The sequence below is a fragment of the Plasmodium gonderi genome (assembly GCF_002157705.1).
Source record: "Plasmodium gonderi DNA, contig: Pgo-contig_194, whole genome shotgun sequence".
NCBI lineage: Eukaryota > Apicomplexa > Aconoidasida > Haemosporida > Plasmodiidae > Plasmodium > Plasmodium gonderi.
This window is the reverse complement of record NW_021629112.1, coordinates 4,108-19,456: the sequence shown is the minus strand read 5'-3', so window position 1 is coordinate 19,456 and position 15,349 is coordinate 4,108. Positions and strand designations below refer to the sequence as shown.

Here is a 15,349-nt window from a genome sequence, read left to right as displayed (position 1 = left end):
ATAAAATATAAATATAAAAAAAGTATACATATAATATAAAATGAAATTTATTAATTTTTTTTCATTCATTAAAAATCAGCATAAAATATATTTAAAATAGAAATCATCTAAAATATATATTATTAATAATAAAGAATTTAACATCTCAAATAAATGTTTAACAAATCTATAATATATATATATATATATAAGGAAATTAAAAAATATTTATATTAAAGCATACATATCTGGAAGTGTTATAAGTTAATGCCTTAAACAAAATTTTTCTTTTATTACAGCACAATTTTTTAAATATATATATTACGTAATAATACACATATATAGTGATTAAAAAATATATTTAGAGTTTATTGTCAAATTATAATCATAATATATAGCATTCAATAATGATTATATAAAATAACAACATATATATAATTAAATTTTAAAAAAATTAAAATAATTTCATTGGATATATATTATATATGATAATAATTAAAATATAAGATAAGGATTCAAAACTAATACATAATTTTAATGTTTAAAACGAAATTCTCAATGGATTAGTCTATCTGATAAATCTGTAGAAATGAAAGCCAAAATGAAATTATGAAATCTCATATGTGGGCACATAACAAAAGTCCAGGAATCTAGTGTATTGAAACTTATTTCATGAAAAAGAAAGTATAATCCTGGTAATTTATTTAATTTTTTTAATAATGATTCTTTTATTAATATTTAATGAATTAATTATAATAATAATGTACATATATTTAATTAATTTTTTATTGAATTATATTCTTATATAAATGTTATAACTTTTAACTGTTTTAATTTTTTAAGAAATCAGAGAAATCACATAAATGTATGATGGTGAATTCAAATGTCAATTGGGAAGACGTGTATAATAAATGTCATAATAAAGAAGGGAAATCATGTGAAGAATCAGATAATGTAGATAATTATTTAGAAAATCTTAGAACTTTTTTGGATAAATTATATTCTGAAAAAATAAGTGGAGTTACGCTTAAAGCACAAAATTGCATTTCATTCAAGGAATGGATTTACAAGAAAAAAATGTGCATATGTGAAAAAGTTAAAGCTGATAACGAGAAGTTGATTCAATTAAAAAACGTTTTTAATATACCATCTAATATTAGTACAAATTTCCCTGTCTGCTTCTATGAGGAAGATACAAAGAATGTATGCTATGGATCATCATCAAATGAAAGTGCCTATTTGTCGTCAACAGAAAAATATCCTGTTACATATGATGCACTGATAATAAAATTAGTTTATTCTATTTTTTTTCCGCTTCTAACCGTAGTTTTCCTTTTATTTTATTTATATTATAATGTAATATAAAATTTAATTTAAGAATAATATTATCGAATTATTTAAATTTATAAAACTCTAACATCATTTCTACAATATATATATATTATATTTTGTCTTAATTAATACTATATATATATAGTATTCTAAAATAAAAACGTTTCTATATAATAAATATATAAAGGTGTGTTCAATAAAAAATAATATGAAAAAAGGTTATTCCTCTAATAATACCGAAGAATTTTTCTTAGGACCCGAAGGGAAAAGAATTAATATACAATACCTATCTAAGGAGTATGCATAACTATAATAAATCTCAAATTGTCTCATATAATTATTGTATATTTTCACTAAATAACGATATCATAATTTATAATATAATTAAATTAATATAAAATACTAAAAAGAATAAAAAAACTATAACATATTATAAAATTACAGGGTTTAATGTATATTTTTAGTGTTCATTATATATGATACTATGATAAATAGTTATTTTATCATAATAAATTTATTATGATACATAATATTATTTTTCACTACAGAAATTGCATGTACCTTATATTCTTGGATAAAATAAAGCACTGGTCTACTATTTACATCCAATTTATATCTTCTTTTGTTCATAGATTTTAATATTATCTTAGCATATAATTTCCAATAAATATGGTATGTATATATATTATGCATGTTTATTCAATTGGAATAGTTAATTTCTGTTAAACCCTTAATATAATACATCTATACATATGTAAATTTAATATAAAAAATATCCATACCCAATAAAAATTGTTCTTTTTCAATTGTTACATGTCTAATAAGCTATATTTTTTTAGAAACTAAATATATGAATGATTAATATGCAATAAAAAAAAAATAGTAATGTATAAATTTTAAAATATTATAAATTACTTTGTTATTTATATTTTGAGTTAATTAAATATAATTAATCTATTAAATATAGTTTATTTATTTTGTATCATTAATTCAATTAAAATTATATTTAAAGAATATTAGTAAAGAGACACATAGTATATAAGACAGAACAATATATAAATATAAACATAATATTAAATACGTGTTAAAACTTAATTATCAAAATAAGTAATATTTTCTATATTTAAGTATAATATTAAACACAAAAAGATATAATCATTTTCTAATATCAAAATTAATGTTGTTTAATATAAATAGTATATATAACAAATTGGTGAAAATGCAATATAACAAAAGTTAAAAGATTATTATAACATCTTCCATCTTCATGAAGATAGTATTTTTTAAGAACTTGTATATGCTATTATATGCTATAACATATATTTAATTTAATTTAATTAATTGTACTTATGTAATCTATAATTTTTGGTATTAACTGAAATTTATTTTCATCATACTAATTAATGCTTATGTTGGTAGAGAAAATAATAGCTTTGAAATTAATCTATAATTATAATATTTAGATGAATAATAATTACATTTTTTACCCATATATTATTATACATTTAAACAATTATATATGTGATAAAAAAATATATGACCTAGTATGATACAAATTTATGAAAATATATAAGTTAAATATTTTTTGCGTAATGTAATAAATAAATTTTATATATGAATTAACACACGTAATATGTTTATTTAGATAAATATAAATATATTTGCATACTTAGACACCATGTATTTCTTTAAATAAAAATATATTTTAATAAACCTTACTTTGTTTATGTACTAGTTCCAGCAGCAGATTTTTTAATTTGCAGGTTCTTTTTTTAAGTATATTATAATATATAACATAAAAGTAAATTTATGTATCTTCATAACACTTATTCTTTTAATGAATATATTCATTATAAGAATTTTAGTATTTTAGGTGACCACAAAAGAAATATTTATTCTTTATATACACATTTTTACTACCTATTCATATATATAGTTGTATAGACAGTAATTAACATCATTTCTATATATGTTATAAATAATATAAAAATATATTGGTATCGATTTATTGAATGTATATACCTTATTTATCTTCAAATGTGCTATTTATTCTTTTTGATTTACTAATTTTTTTTTTTATTTATGTATATGTAAAAGGTTTATCTCAAGAATGTATATTATAATGGATAATTTGATTTAGAATAAAAAATTAATATAATGCCTAATAGTCAATCATAATAATAAGCATAATTAAAATTAACGTTAAATTTATTGCATATCTTAAATTCTGAAATATAAATTCTAGATGTAAAAAATATTTTCTAGAATATGATAATTAATATTTATCACATCCTTTTGTAGGAAATATAATTTTTTTCTATTTACACATATATATTACCTCAATAATCTGCTGAAATTTTATATTATGTTTATTAATATAATTATATTCTTCATAGATAAATAATTTTCATGGTGTGTTAATAAACGATATAATGTTTTATGTAATAATTAATTTTATTATAATACGATAGATCTTACATATGATATGCTATATATATTATTCCTTGTATATTCAGCATAGTATAATGTAATAATACTTATATCTAAGCAAAATGATGTTTAATGATATATATTTACTCAAATTCACATATATTATATATAACATATATGAAAATAAAAGAATGCAACTCATTCAAAAAAAAGTACGTTATTTGAATCAAATAAATTAAGTATTTGTATTCAAAACCTGCAATTTAACTAAACAACATATATGTAATTAAAATTTTCATGAATTATTATCATAAAATAGGGGAAAACTAACTTACCTTGCAAAAAAACATCATATGAATATTATAAATATCATTCTAACAAAAAATCATTTTTCACAATTTATATTTCATATTTCAACATACAATTTTATATAACGCAATTTAATAGAATAATGTGATATATATGTAAATATCTTATATCAATGTCATTAAATATTTGTATAAATGAGAAGTCATTTTATAAAAAAAAAAAAATTATATTCAGCAAAGTACAGAATATATAAAAATGTAATTTTATGAAATGTATACATTTTATGTTTAGTCATTCAACGTGAACGAAATAATAATATTATTAACATTACCTAAAAATACCACTGAAGCATTATTTACTTAAGTTCTCTAATAAATCTATATCTTTTTTATTGTATTGTGAGCATAATTTAATATTTATAAGAAAATATTAATAGAAATATATATAAAGGCATTTATTTTCTCCTTTTTATATGCTATTTAAATGAAATACTTTCTTGTAAATATACATTTATTGGTGTCACTGTTCAGAATTATATAACACATTGTATCTAATATTCCATGATTTATCTTCTTATGTATCCCATTAATGCTTTGTATGACATTATTCATCTATAATTTTAAATACATTTCTTACACTTTTAATATTAGGCTTCAGATATGGGCCATAAGGATTTAACTAATAAAAGAAAACATGTTAAATTGATGATATAATTTTTTAAGGATATATATATTTTTTATTAATATATTTTAACATTTATTTTATATAGTAATCATATATATTATTAACATTATATAGAAGAAGCAATACACATGGTAAATATAATATTATAACAACATGAATTGAAGTATGAACTACTAATTTTTGACTTTGATGAGAAGTTAATCTTTCGGATAAGCTTATATCATAGTCACTATTGGTTCCAGATGATTAAATTTTTACCTAATTCTCATTAATTTTTTTACGTAAATCAGAAACACTGTATGATTCGTAAGCATTCATGAGGCGATAATGTATATTTTCACACTTTCTGGCACAGTCATATTTATTTTCAACACACTAAAATTAGAATTTTCTATAGTGTGAATTCCTATATTAATATCATATATACTTCTGAGTATTTCTAACTTGACAGAAGTATTATTTATTTGATTTTTAGCAATAGAAACCCTTAAATAAATGCTATTATAATCTATATTTATCAATTTACCATAAATACTATTGACCTTTCAGTCATAGATTACATTTTTTAATTTATATTTATGTAGCCAATAATACAAATATGTAAAAGGTTTTCTTTGCAAAGATGTATTATTTGATAACGTATATATTTTATATAATATAACATTCATTCATAAAATATATAAACATCATTTGTTATAAAAAAAATATTTGAAAATCCTCCTTTAATTTGCATTCAGGCATTCTTACAAGTTTCATTGTTATTAAGAAAATGATGCATGATACTATCATATTCAGTAAATAATGGATATATAGATTCATATTAAAAAAATATAAAAGTAATTATACTACAAAAAGCATATACACATGAACCTATTTACATAAAAATAATGGAAATTGACATATACATTTATTATAATATTTCAATTAATATAATAATAATTTTATCCTACAACATATTTTGCCATCTTCATTATGATTATATGCTTTTTCAAACTAATCCAAAAAAATGTTAACCTGTACTTGCAAATAAATTCCAAAATTCTAAAATAATTGTACATGGTATTAGAAAATATTATTTGCTCTTTATTAAAATTATACAACTGATGGTAATAAGAAAAATTGGATGTAATGATCAATATTTTTTATTCTAATTATAATGTGATACTGTTTGTTATATATAGTATATTTTCGTAATTATTTTGAAGTAATATATTAAAAACATAAACATAATGCTTAGTTAAAAAGACAATAATATTTTTTGTTAAAATTACGCATAAAAGCAGGAAATATTTTAGAGTTCAGTGTTCATGATTTTAGTTTTAGCAATTAATCTTTTATTTTATTAATTTGCAGCATATTTTTACTTTTGTATATTATATATTGAGGTGTATACATTGTAATTAATATATCAAAATATATTATTTATATATATGTATTTTGAAAATATAAAACATATATTAATTTTTACTGTGAATTTACAATTATATTATTTTAATAATATTCATAAAAATAAAATAAATATAATTAACTTTGGTAAATAAAATATACAATTTATTATTATACAATAAGGGTTTCTCTTATATATGTATTGAATATTACATAAGGTTTATTACAGGTAAATTTCTTATAACATTCAGTATATATATTTTTATTTTCTTTGTCTCAAAATTTATTTTAAGCATGCACCAGAAGTTCATACTATATTTCACTTTAGTGTTTTATTAATTCTTCTATTCATATAATATTTTAACATACTATATTCATTATGTTTCTTGTACTTTTTTTATTCTGTTACACATCAATAATAATTATTATTTTTATTTATATATATATTCAATGAAAATAATTATGTTTTCGTGCTTTAATTATAAACACATATTTTTGAAGCAATAATAAATATAATTATTGATACAATTAAATTATCAAATTTAACAATTATTCTATTATAAATAAGCTATATATTATGAAATCTCTACTTTTAATGAATTAATTTAAATTATATATATTTTTAAAATCTGTATTATGCTTATACTATAATACATTAAATTCAAAAAAATGTGCACTTCTATTAGAGTACTATATATACCTGGAATGCTTGTTTCATAATATAGAAGTATATATATTTTTTTTATGTTTTTCTAAAATGAATAATATAATTAGTATTTAAATTAGATTCGAATTCATAATGGCACATTTCTAGTTGTTTTTCAGAAAACACTCATATGAATATTGTTCATAATTAATAAATAGAATTAAATCAGTTTAAGTGTTCATTTTAATTTATAATTAGTTTGTAATAAAAAAATAATTATAAAATTAGAAATATATTTCAAAATTGGAAAAATATTAATAAATTATATTAATGAATAATCTGTGTCCCAGCATTTTTCATATTTAATGTTTAACATAAATGTCATATTGTATTTAAATTACATTCTTCCACGGAAAATTATAGTTTCCTTCTTTATTATTTCATTTTTATATGTATTATTATATTTCTGTTTTAGTTAAATATGGCATTATACCTAATTATGATCTTTAATAAATATAATATATAATGATTATATTAAAATAAAATGTTGTATTTGCTACATATATATTTTATAAAGCTTTCAAGATATTATATTTTAATCAAATATAAAATGAATATATATAAATATATGATTCAATAATATACATAATTTTTAAATAAACGACATAGTACTATAAAAAATAATTAACAAAAAAACATTATTTAAAAAGGTACAATACAGAGAAAATGCAAAAAATATAATATATAACAGCATAGGTTTATTTTTGTAGAACGTGTAAAAAAAATTAAAAGTTTTATTTTATTATTATAAAAATAAATAATATCTTATTTTTTTACTAACTTTTATATTTTCCTTAAATACTATGAAAATTATGGTTAACGTGCGAAAATGATACCCATTTTTTTGTCTATTTATTTTTACATTTCATCAATTATTTTGCTGAAAGGCCTTGGAATGATATACTCTAACTAAAAAATAAGATTTAATGATTATCAATAGTGTAAATATATATGTTTCTAATTTATATGATTAATAAAATTTTTTTACAATTTTAAAATACAACAATTATGAAGCCTATTTTATATTTTGGAATCTATTAATATATATATTCTTTATAACATTAATATTATGCATATGTACAATTTTTAATAATTCTAAATATTTATATACACCGTATATATCCTACTTTTTATACATTTACTTTGATAGCAAATACATATGTTTTGCAAAACATTAATATGTTAATTATATTGTTAAGGTCCTTTTTTTTTCCTTCTCTTTTGTTTATATTATATTAATTCGGAAAAAATATTAAATGCCAATATTACACTTTAAATAGTTACACATATATAATTTCGCCCCCAAAAAAGAATAACACTCATAAGATCTTCAATCTCATTTCAAAAAAATAATTTATTATATATATATTTGCAATCGGGTAATTGATATTCGAATATTATTGTATAATATTCCTCTGAGAGCTAATATTTAGTTCTGCGAGGGTTCGTGTTAGTTGAACATACAATGCTTGTATACCCATATCAAATATTATGATATACCATAATTTTAGTAAATAAGGGAATGGTATATATATATAATTTATTCTATATTTCTGTAGTAAAGTGGTTATTTTTCCCTTCGTAGTAATAAATAAAAATTGTATATTCATATATTATAACATTCTACTAAGTATTATAAAAATTCTTCATTATATATTCATCATATTAATATAATTAAATTTATATTCTAAATGAATACAAATGCTATAAGGTGATTATTAACTCAAAATAAATTGGTCCCATTAACTAAAATTACTCATTTATTGGTTATATCTAACCTAATTATATGCTATTTTATATTTATTTTTAAATGTATTTTTGTATTCAACATCAAATGAATGCATAAGGTCAATATTATTTTTGTTGTTTTTATTTAACCTTCTTCTAAATTTTCGTACCCTTGTTTGCAAAAATGAAAAATAAGGGGTATACTAAAGAAAAAATTAAATAGTATCTTTATCTATGGTTAATATATAATATATGAATTTATTAAAAATATGTCAATGATAAATTATATTACAACATAAATTATTTATATTCATATTGTTTTTAACCTTACAAAAAATAAAAATTATTATTAATATTGAAAAAGTTATAAAAACCGTTCCAATACTTATTCCGGTATTTGTCACAGCATCCGTACCATAGCCCTTTAATGTTTCAGCTACTAATACATTGGTTTCCAACGTTTTCGTTTGTTCCTCAATAATCCTTCTTCTTTTTTCATCTTCCTCGTCGAATTTACTTATTATTTGTTTAATCCAATTATCAGTTATGCGATCGGCAGCATGTTTGTAGGGATTCATAGTCCAACTTTTTTTATAGCCATTACACATATCAATAATTTTATCGACTTCTGCCTTAAGTAGGCTTTTTTTTTTATAAGGATAATTCGCTAGAGATAATATTTTCCTTTGGAAAGCATCCATCTTTCTAGTGTCGCTTTTTCTCATATCTTTAAAAAGAGCAATGTATTCATATATATCAAATAGATATCCCAATACTTGAAATGTACCTTGCTCAATGTTATCAGAATAAGCCTTACATATATCAGATATCCTTGTACTAGAACTTCCTTTAAATTCTTCTGTCATTCTCCCATAGTATGCCTTAGCGTCAGTATAATTTTCTGATGGGAATTTTATTATTATATCTTTTTTCAGTTTATAATAGAATAATTTGCAACATTCTTGTTCATGATTTTTTTTATGTGTTCCAATATGTTTTAAATACATTGCAAGAACTGCACACAATTTAGAGAAATTTGTAGACTCTTTACCCTTAATTACATTTTTGTAAAAATCACTACATAAACCTGTAAATTTATGATCATCTTCAGATCTTTGTGCATCTTTATCCCAGTTGAAACTATATGTACATGTGTGGAACATACCATTCAAGCAAAACTAGAAATGAAAGTCATAAAATACACAAAAATTATAAAAATATTAAGAAAAAAAATTGAAAATTATTTTTAATAAATAACATATTTTAAAACAATGTTTATAAAGCTTTATTTTATTAAACATTTAAATAATACGTCATCACCCTCTAAATTAGTGTCACCTGCCATAATTTATGTAATTTCTAAAGAGAATAAATATGTTTTATAATTCATATAATAAATTATTATTCCTTAAAAAAATATCAGGGTAAATATTATATTAATATCACATAATAACACATATTATGTTTTTTAATTCTATATATTTAACATGAAATTAACGCTTTTATTAAATTCATTATACATATAAAACTGTTTTAGTATTATTCTTTCTAGGTAAGGAAATGTTATTTAATAAACATATCATTATATGAAAAATAAATTCGTATAATGCGAAATATATAATAAAATCTAAAAAAAAAACTATATGTGTAATAACATTATATATAATACAACATTTATAATAATTCCAATTCATTATATATAATAAATTAAGTATGTAATGTAGTAAATTAATTTATAATAAATTATTTATATTATGACTTTATTTACATTGTAAATATGTGCTCTCCTATATCTATAAAATACTTTAGTTAAAAACACAAGGTTAATAATTCATGCTTCTAAATATATTTTATGTACTTATTTTTGTTTTAAATATTTTAATCTAGTTAATTATTAGCAAAATATTAGAACTTTGATTATACTTTTATAAAATATGTTAGGAATACAAGAATATAATATATCTTAATTTATGTGAATTATATTATAATAAAGTAAATAATATTTCATTAAAATTTACAATACATATATGCATTAATATGAGTATATGTGTGCATTATAAATAATCATATAATATTGGTATACATATATTTACATATAAATGTGATTTCATATTTTATAATATTATATTCATCTAAATTTTATATTATATATTAACAGGGAAAATAATTAAAACATGTAATTATATATTATATATCATAATCATATGTATTTAATATGGAATTAATATTTTTAGCATTATATTATATAATAGTATAATAAAGTAATTTACTTCAAAAATATAACTCCTACAGGATTGTCTTAATGTATTTATATATTTATTTTTTTTATGATATTATCGATGTAAAAATTTTTTATACTATGTTGCTATATTTTATGCTTTGATTTTTTTTTCATTTTATTAAACACAAATTATTCATTCCAAATATGCCAAATAAATTCTTTTTTTCGTGAAATCTTTTAAATGAAACGAAGTTATCCTATATATAACCAAAAAAAAAAAAATATAATATAAAATAAATATTAATGTTTTTATACCTATTTTCGCGTATTATTCACACAATATTAACTTCATTATGATATATTTATTATTTTTATTTAATTATTTATTAAGAAAGCAAAATATTTTATATTATTTATACTACCATTAAATATTTTGTAAAAAGGGCTATAATAATTTAACGCAAATTTTATATAATTTTTATGTGAATAATATGTTTATAAAAATCATTTATTTATTATAAATATTTAAAAAAGATATAAATATGCAATGTATTAAATCCTTAAAACGCAAATATCAAGAAATAATAGATTTGGGGGGGGTTTATACATAATAGTTGTTATCATATATTTTACTGTATTATCATATAAATGCTATAATATTTATTATATAAGTAACAAGAATATTAAATTTTCATTTAGATATTATTAAATAAATGTACCATTCCCCATAATAATAAAATATTAGATAATTTATTTTTTTTTAAATATTATATAAAATCTTCACTAGTATATCATTACAATTGAATAGTTAATGTTGCAAAATTATTGTATAACTTTTATTATACGTTGCAAATTAATATACATATATTTATAGTTAAAAAAACTACATATAACCCAATTTATAATACATTTTACATGTATATTTTTTACATATTATTGAATTTTTATAATGAATACTCAATAAATTGGATCGGAATATAACAGAATAATATATTATTTTATGTGCATATTAATATTGGATAAATACAATATATATTAAATGATAGAAAATAATAATGTTATTTTATCATAGAGCAAAATTTTTATGAAAAGATACTATCTCTAACTTCTATATATGCATATTATATTTAGCATAAAATTATTTTTTTTCCATAATGAGGTACTATCTAGAAGAATAATCTAAGCAAATACTTTGTTTATTCGTTTTTTTAATATTATATCATTCATTAAAATATTAATAAATATATATTCCTACAAAATTTTTACATATGTTTTCATATATTTATTTATTAATATACTCAGCTTTTATAAGGGTATGTTGAATACCTAATTATAAATAATAAAATATATTCTATATAAGTCTTGTTAAAATATATCCTAATACAAATAAATTAAATATAATAGCATGAATCAACATATGCTCTAAGTATATTTATACACGAAATTGTAGATCTAAATATATAAAAACTTGTCAATATATCTAGGAAAATTATTTAAAAGTTTTAATAAATAAATAACTAAATATCTCATAATATAGCACTTTCTAAACTTCATATATATATAGTTATATGTTAAGATATAATATATATTTGCGTTATACTATTAATATTTATTAAAACATTTTAATGAAATTTATCCTTAAACGTATGAAGTATTATTAGATATTTTTAGAATTTCGTATGCATTCTTTTTGTACTTAAATATTTCTTATTATTGAGGCTACATATCATTTGTTAATAGAATTATTTATAATTTCATTGTAATAAATTATCTATAACTTAGTGTTCTAAATACGTCAATGATTTTAATTAATATAATATATATTTATACATATAATTCAGTGTTGTTCTAATTATTTGTTTTATATCTTACTCTTATATTCCTAAATGCATAATTGTAAGTAGGGGGTATTGGCTTCATGGATTTAAATTCTTCAATTGATATAAAGATTTTTAGAGTTTAGCATTTTATATATAACTTTTAGATGATTCATTTATTTTTTTGATATATTTAATATATCTTTAGCATTTTTTGTTTTAGTTCCTATTGTTGGAATTATAATATCTGATTTATATATCTTGTTTTCACATCATAATATATATATTTCTTATTACCTTTTTATTATAATGATATATATACCGACATGTGTTTTAAAAATTCATGAATTTCTATATATTTTATATTATTTTTATTAATTGTAAGGAGAATAATTTTAATAATAAATTATTTAAAATAGAATAAAAAATATGTATTTCTATATATATATCATGTTGTTGCAGTTTTTTTATTGTTAGAAAACTGTATTTTATATATGATATATTAACATTGTTTTATATTATGAGTATATTATTTTATATATAAAAATTTAGTTCAACATTATTTTGCACAAGCTTTATATTTATCATTTTATATTTGTATATATTATTAATTCCTCTATTTCTATCATCATTTAAAAATTATCATTCTAAAATATGCTTTATTCTTTAATTTATTATACTATTTATTAATGAATTCCACATTACATTGCATATAAGCTTATATGTATAAAAGAAATTAGAAAGTTATTTATTTTTTTATATATATTATGTAATTTTCAATTAATAAAAAATTTTAATTTTTACAATAATAACATAATTTAGATTCAAACTTTAATAATTAATCCAATAAATTTTTTAATAGAGTTATGAGATTTATTACAGGATTAAAATAACTTTTAAAGATATAATATTTTTTAAAATATAATATATATGAATTATACATTTTCATTATAATGTACCTATGAGATATATTCATTATGTGTACCCTTTTTTTCTGCCACATTTACATTATTTAATAACACATGAAAATAGCACATTATTACTATATAAAAAATATTGTTCATATTTTTTTTATTAAGAAATAGGAATAAATTTTTTAATAAATATATTATTCTTTGTTTTCACAATGAAACATATATCATAAATATATTTTATTTCAAGAACACGTACTCTGATGGATAATATTGATAAAATACAATTTTATTTGTATTAATAGCGAAATAATATGAAGGATTAGATATATATGTCAATATATATATAATATTTGGTTTAATATGTTCTTTATAAAAATGTATCTATAAATTCATTGTTATCAACTATATATTATTTTATTGATACAAGCCCATAGTTTTATTATATGTATATATGAATTTATAGAAGTAAAACCATGAACACAAATAATTTATATTAATTTCGCGTTAAAAAAATATCTCTTCATATATTTTTTTAATTAAGTAATATATATAAACATATATATAATAAAAATTATTTCTTATATGTTTTTAGAATAATTGTCTTATCAGTGGCATATATATATTTATTTAAACCCCGTACTTATTTTTCATATAATAAGAATTATATTTAAAATACATAATTAAGTAGCATAATTTGGCTTTTTATTTATGTTCCTTATACAAATATGAATTTTTATATACTTCATAATTCATATAAATTTTTGTGGTGTCTTATGTGTTGATTATATAACTAAATTTGATAATGATAGCTACTAATTCTATGTTTAAATTTAATTTATACACATATTTGAAATCTCTTAGGAGCACATAAAATGAATCTATATTTTTTATATAAAATATAGAATTTTATATATTTGTTTTACATATTTTATATTTATATACTATGCATTATTATATTCTTATAATATAAAGTAAATATTCATTCGCATTTGTCTTATATTCTAGTATATATATCATAAATAATATAATAATTTCCATCTGGAAAATCCTTAATATAAGGATATATATAAGTTGTGATTTTATTAGAAAAAAAAAATCAGTAAAAACATAATTTTCTTGCTTATTATTAAAAAAAATTCTAATTTAATAAATCACAAAAATAGGAATACAAAATTTTACACAAAAAAATAAATAAAATGAATGAGTAACATTGTAACAAAAAAACGATAACTTTCAATTCTAATAAAAAAAAAATAATAAATGTTATACAAAATTATTTATCAATATCATAAATATGGAATATAATTGTATACAATCTTTTAGAATATTCTACATGAATTTCATATGAATTGAGTATATATATATATACTTATATGTATGATTAACTTTAGTATTTAATACCTAGAAATTTATTTTCAGCCGTTATATGTTATAAAATATAATAATTTGTTATAGCATTTTAGTTGAACTATTTTTAATTATCAGCGATATATATAAGTTCAATATGAATTAGCACATTAGATAATATATTATCATTTTATATTTATTATTCACTTATTAATGTAAAAATGTTATATTCATTTAAATAGCCATATATAATAGCATGTAAAACATGAAACGTGCCTTTTGTATTTTGTGTTCTAAATTTGTATTCATAGCGAATAAGAGCACACAAATTATATATTGTTCTTTTTGATAAATAATATCATGAATACAAAAGAATGATGTTCATTTATGCTTTGTTTTATATTGATAATTATTTATCTTTAATGTAAATTTAGCAAATATATCATTGTATATATATGGTACAGTAATTAGTATATGTTTTAATATAGTATTATCT

At 18.4% G+C, this 15,349-nt stretch overlaps 2 protein-coding genes across 2 annotated transcripts; one reads left to right on the top strand and one right to left on the bottom strand.

Moving 5' to 3' along the window:
• Window positions 1-651: 651 nt before the first annotated feature.
• On the top strand, window positions 652-1,618 carry PGO_001790 (variable surface protein; the record flags this gene model as incomplete). The annotated part of the gene is made up of 3 exons (XM_028691011.1): window positions 652-663; window positions 823-1,305; window positions 1,457-1,618. The coding sequence occupies 3 exons, from the start codon at window positions 652-654 to the stop codon at window positions 1,616-1,618; spliced, it is 657 nt and encodes a 218-aa protein (XP_028546812.1).
• Window positions 1,619-8,604: 6,986 nt separating this feature from the next.
• On the bottom strand, window positions 8,605-9,899 carry PGO_001785 (variable surface protein; the record flags this gene model as incomplete). Its single annotated transcript, XM_028691010.1, has 3 exons — window positions 8,605-8,757; window positions 8,881-9,732; window positions 9,867-9,899. 3 exons carry the CDS (start codon window positions 9,897-9,899, stop codon window positions 8,605-8,607), a joined length of 1,038 nt encoding a protein of 345 aa, XP_028546811.1.
• Between the last annotated feature and the right edge of the window lie 5,450 nt (window positions 9,900-15,349).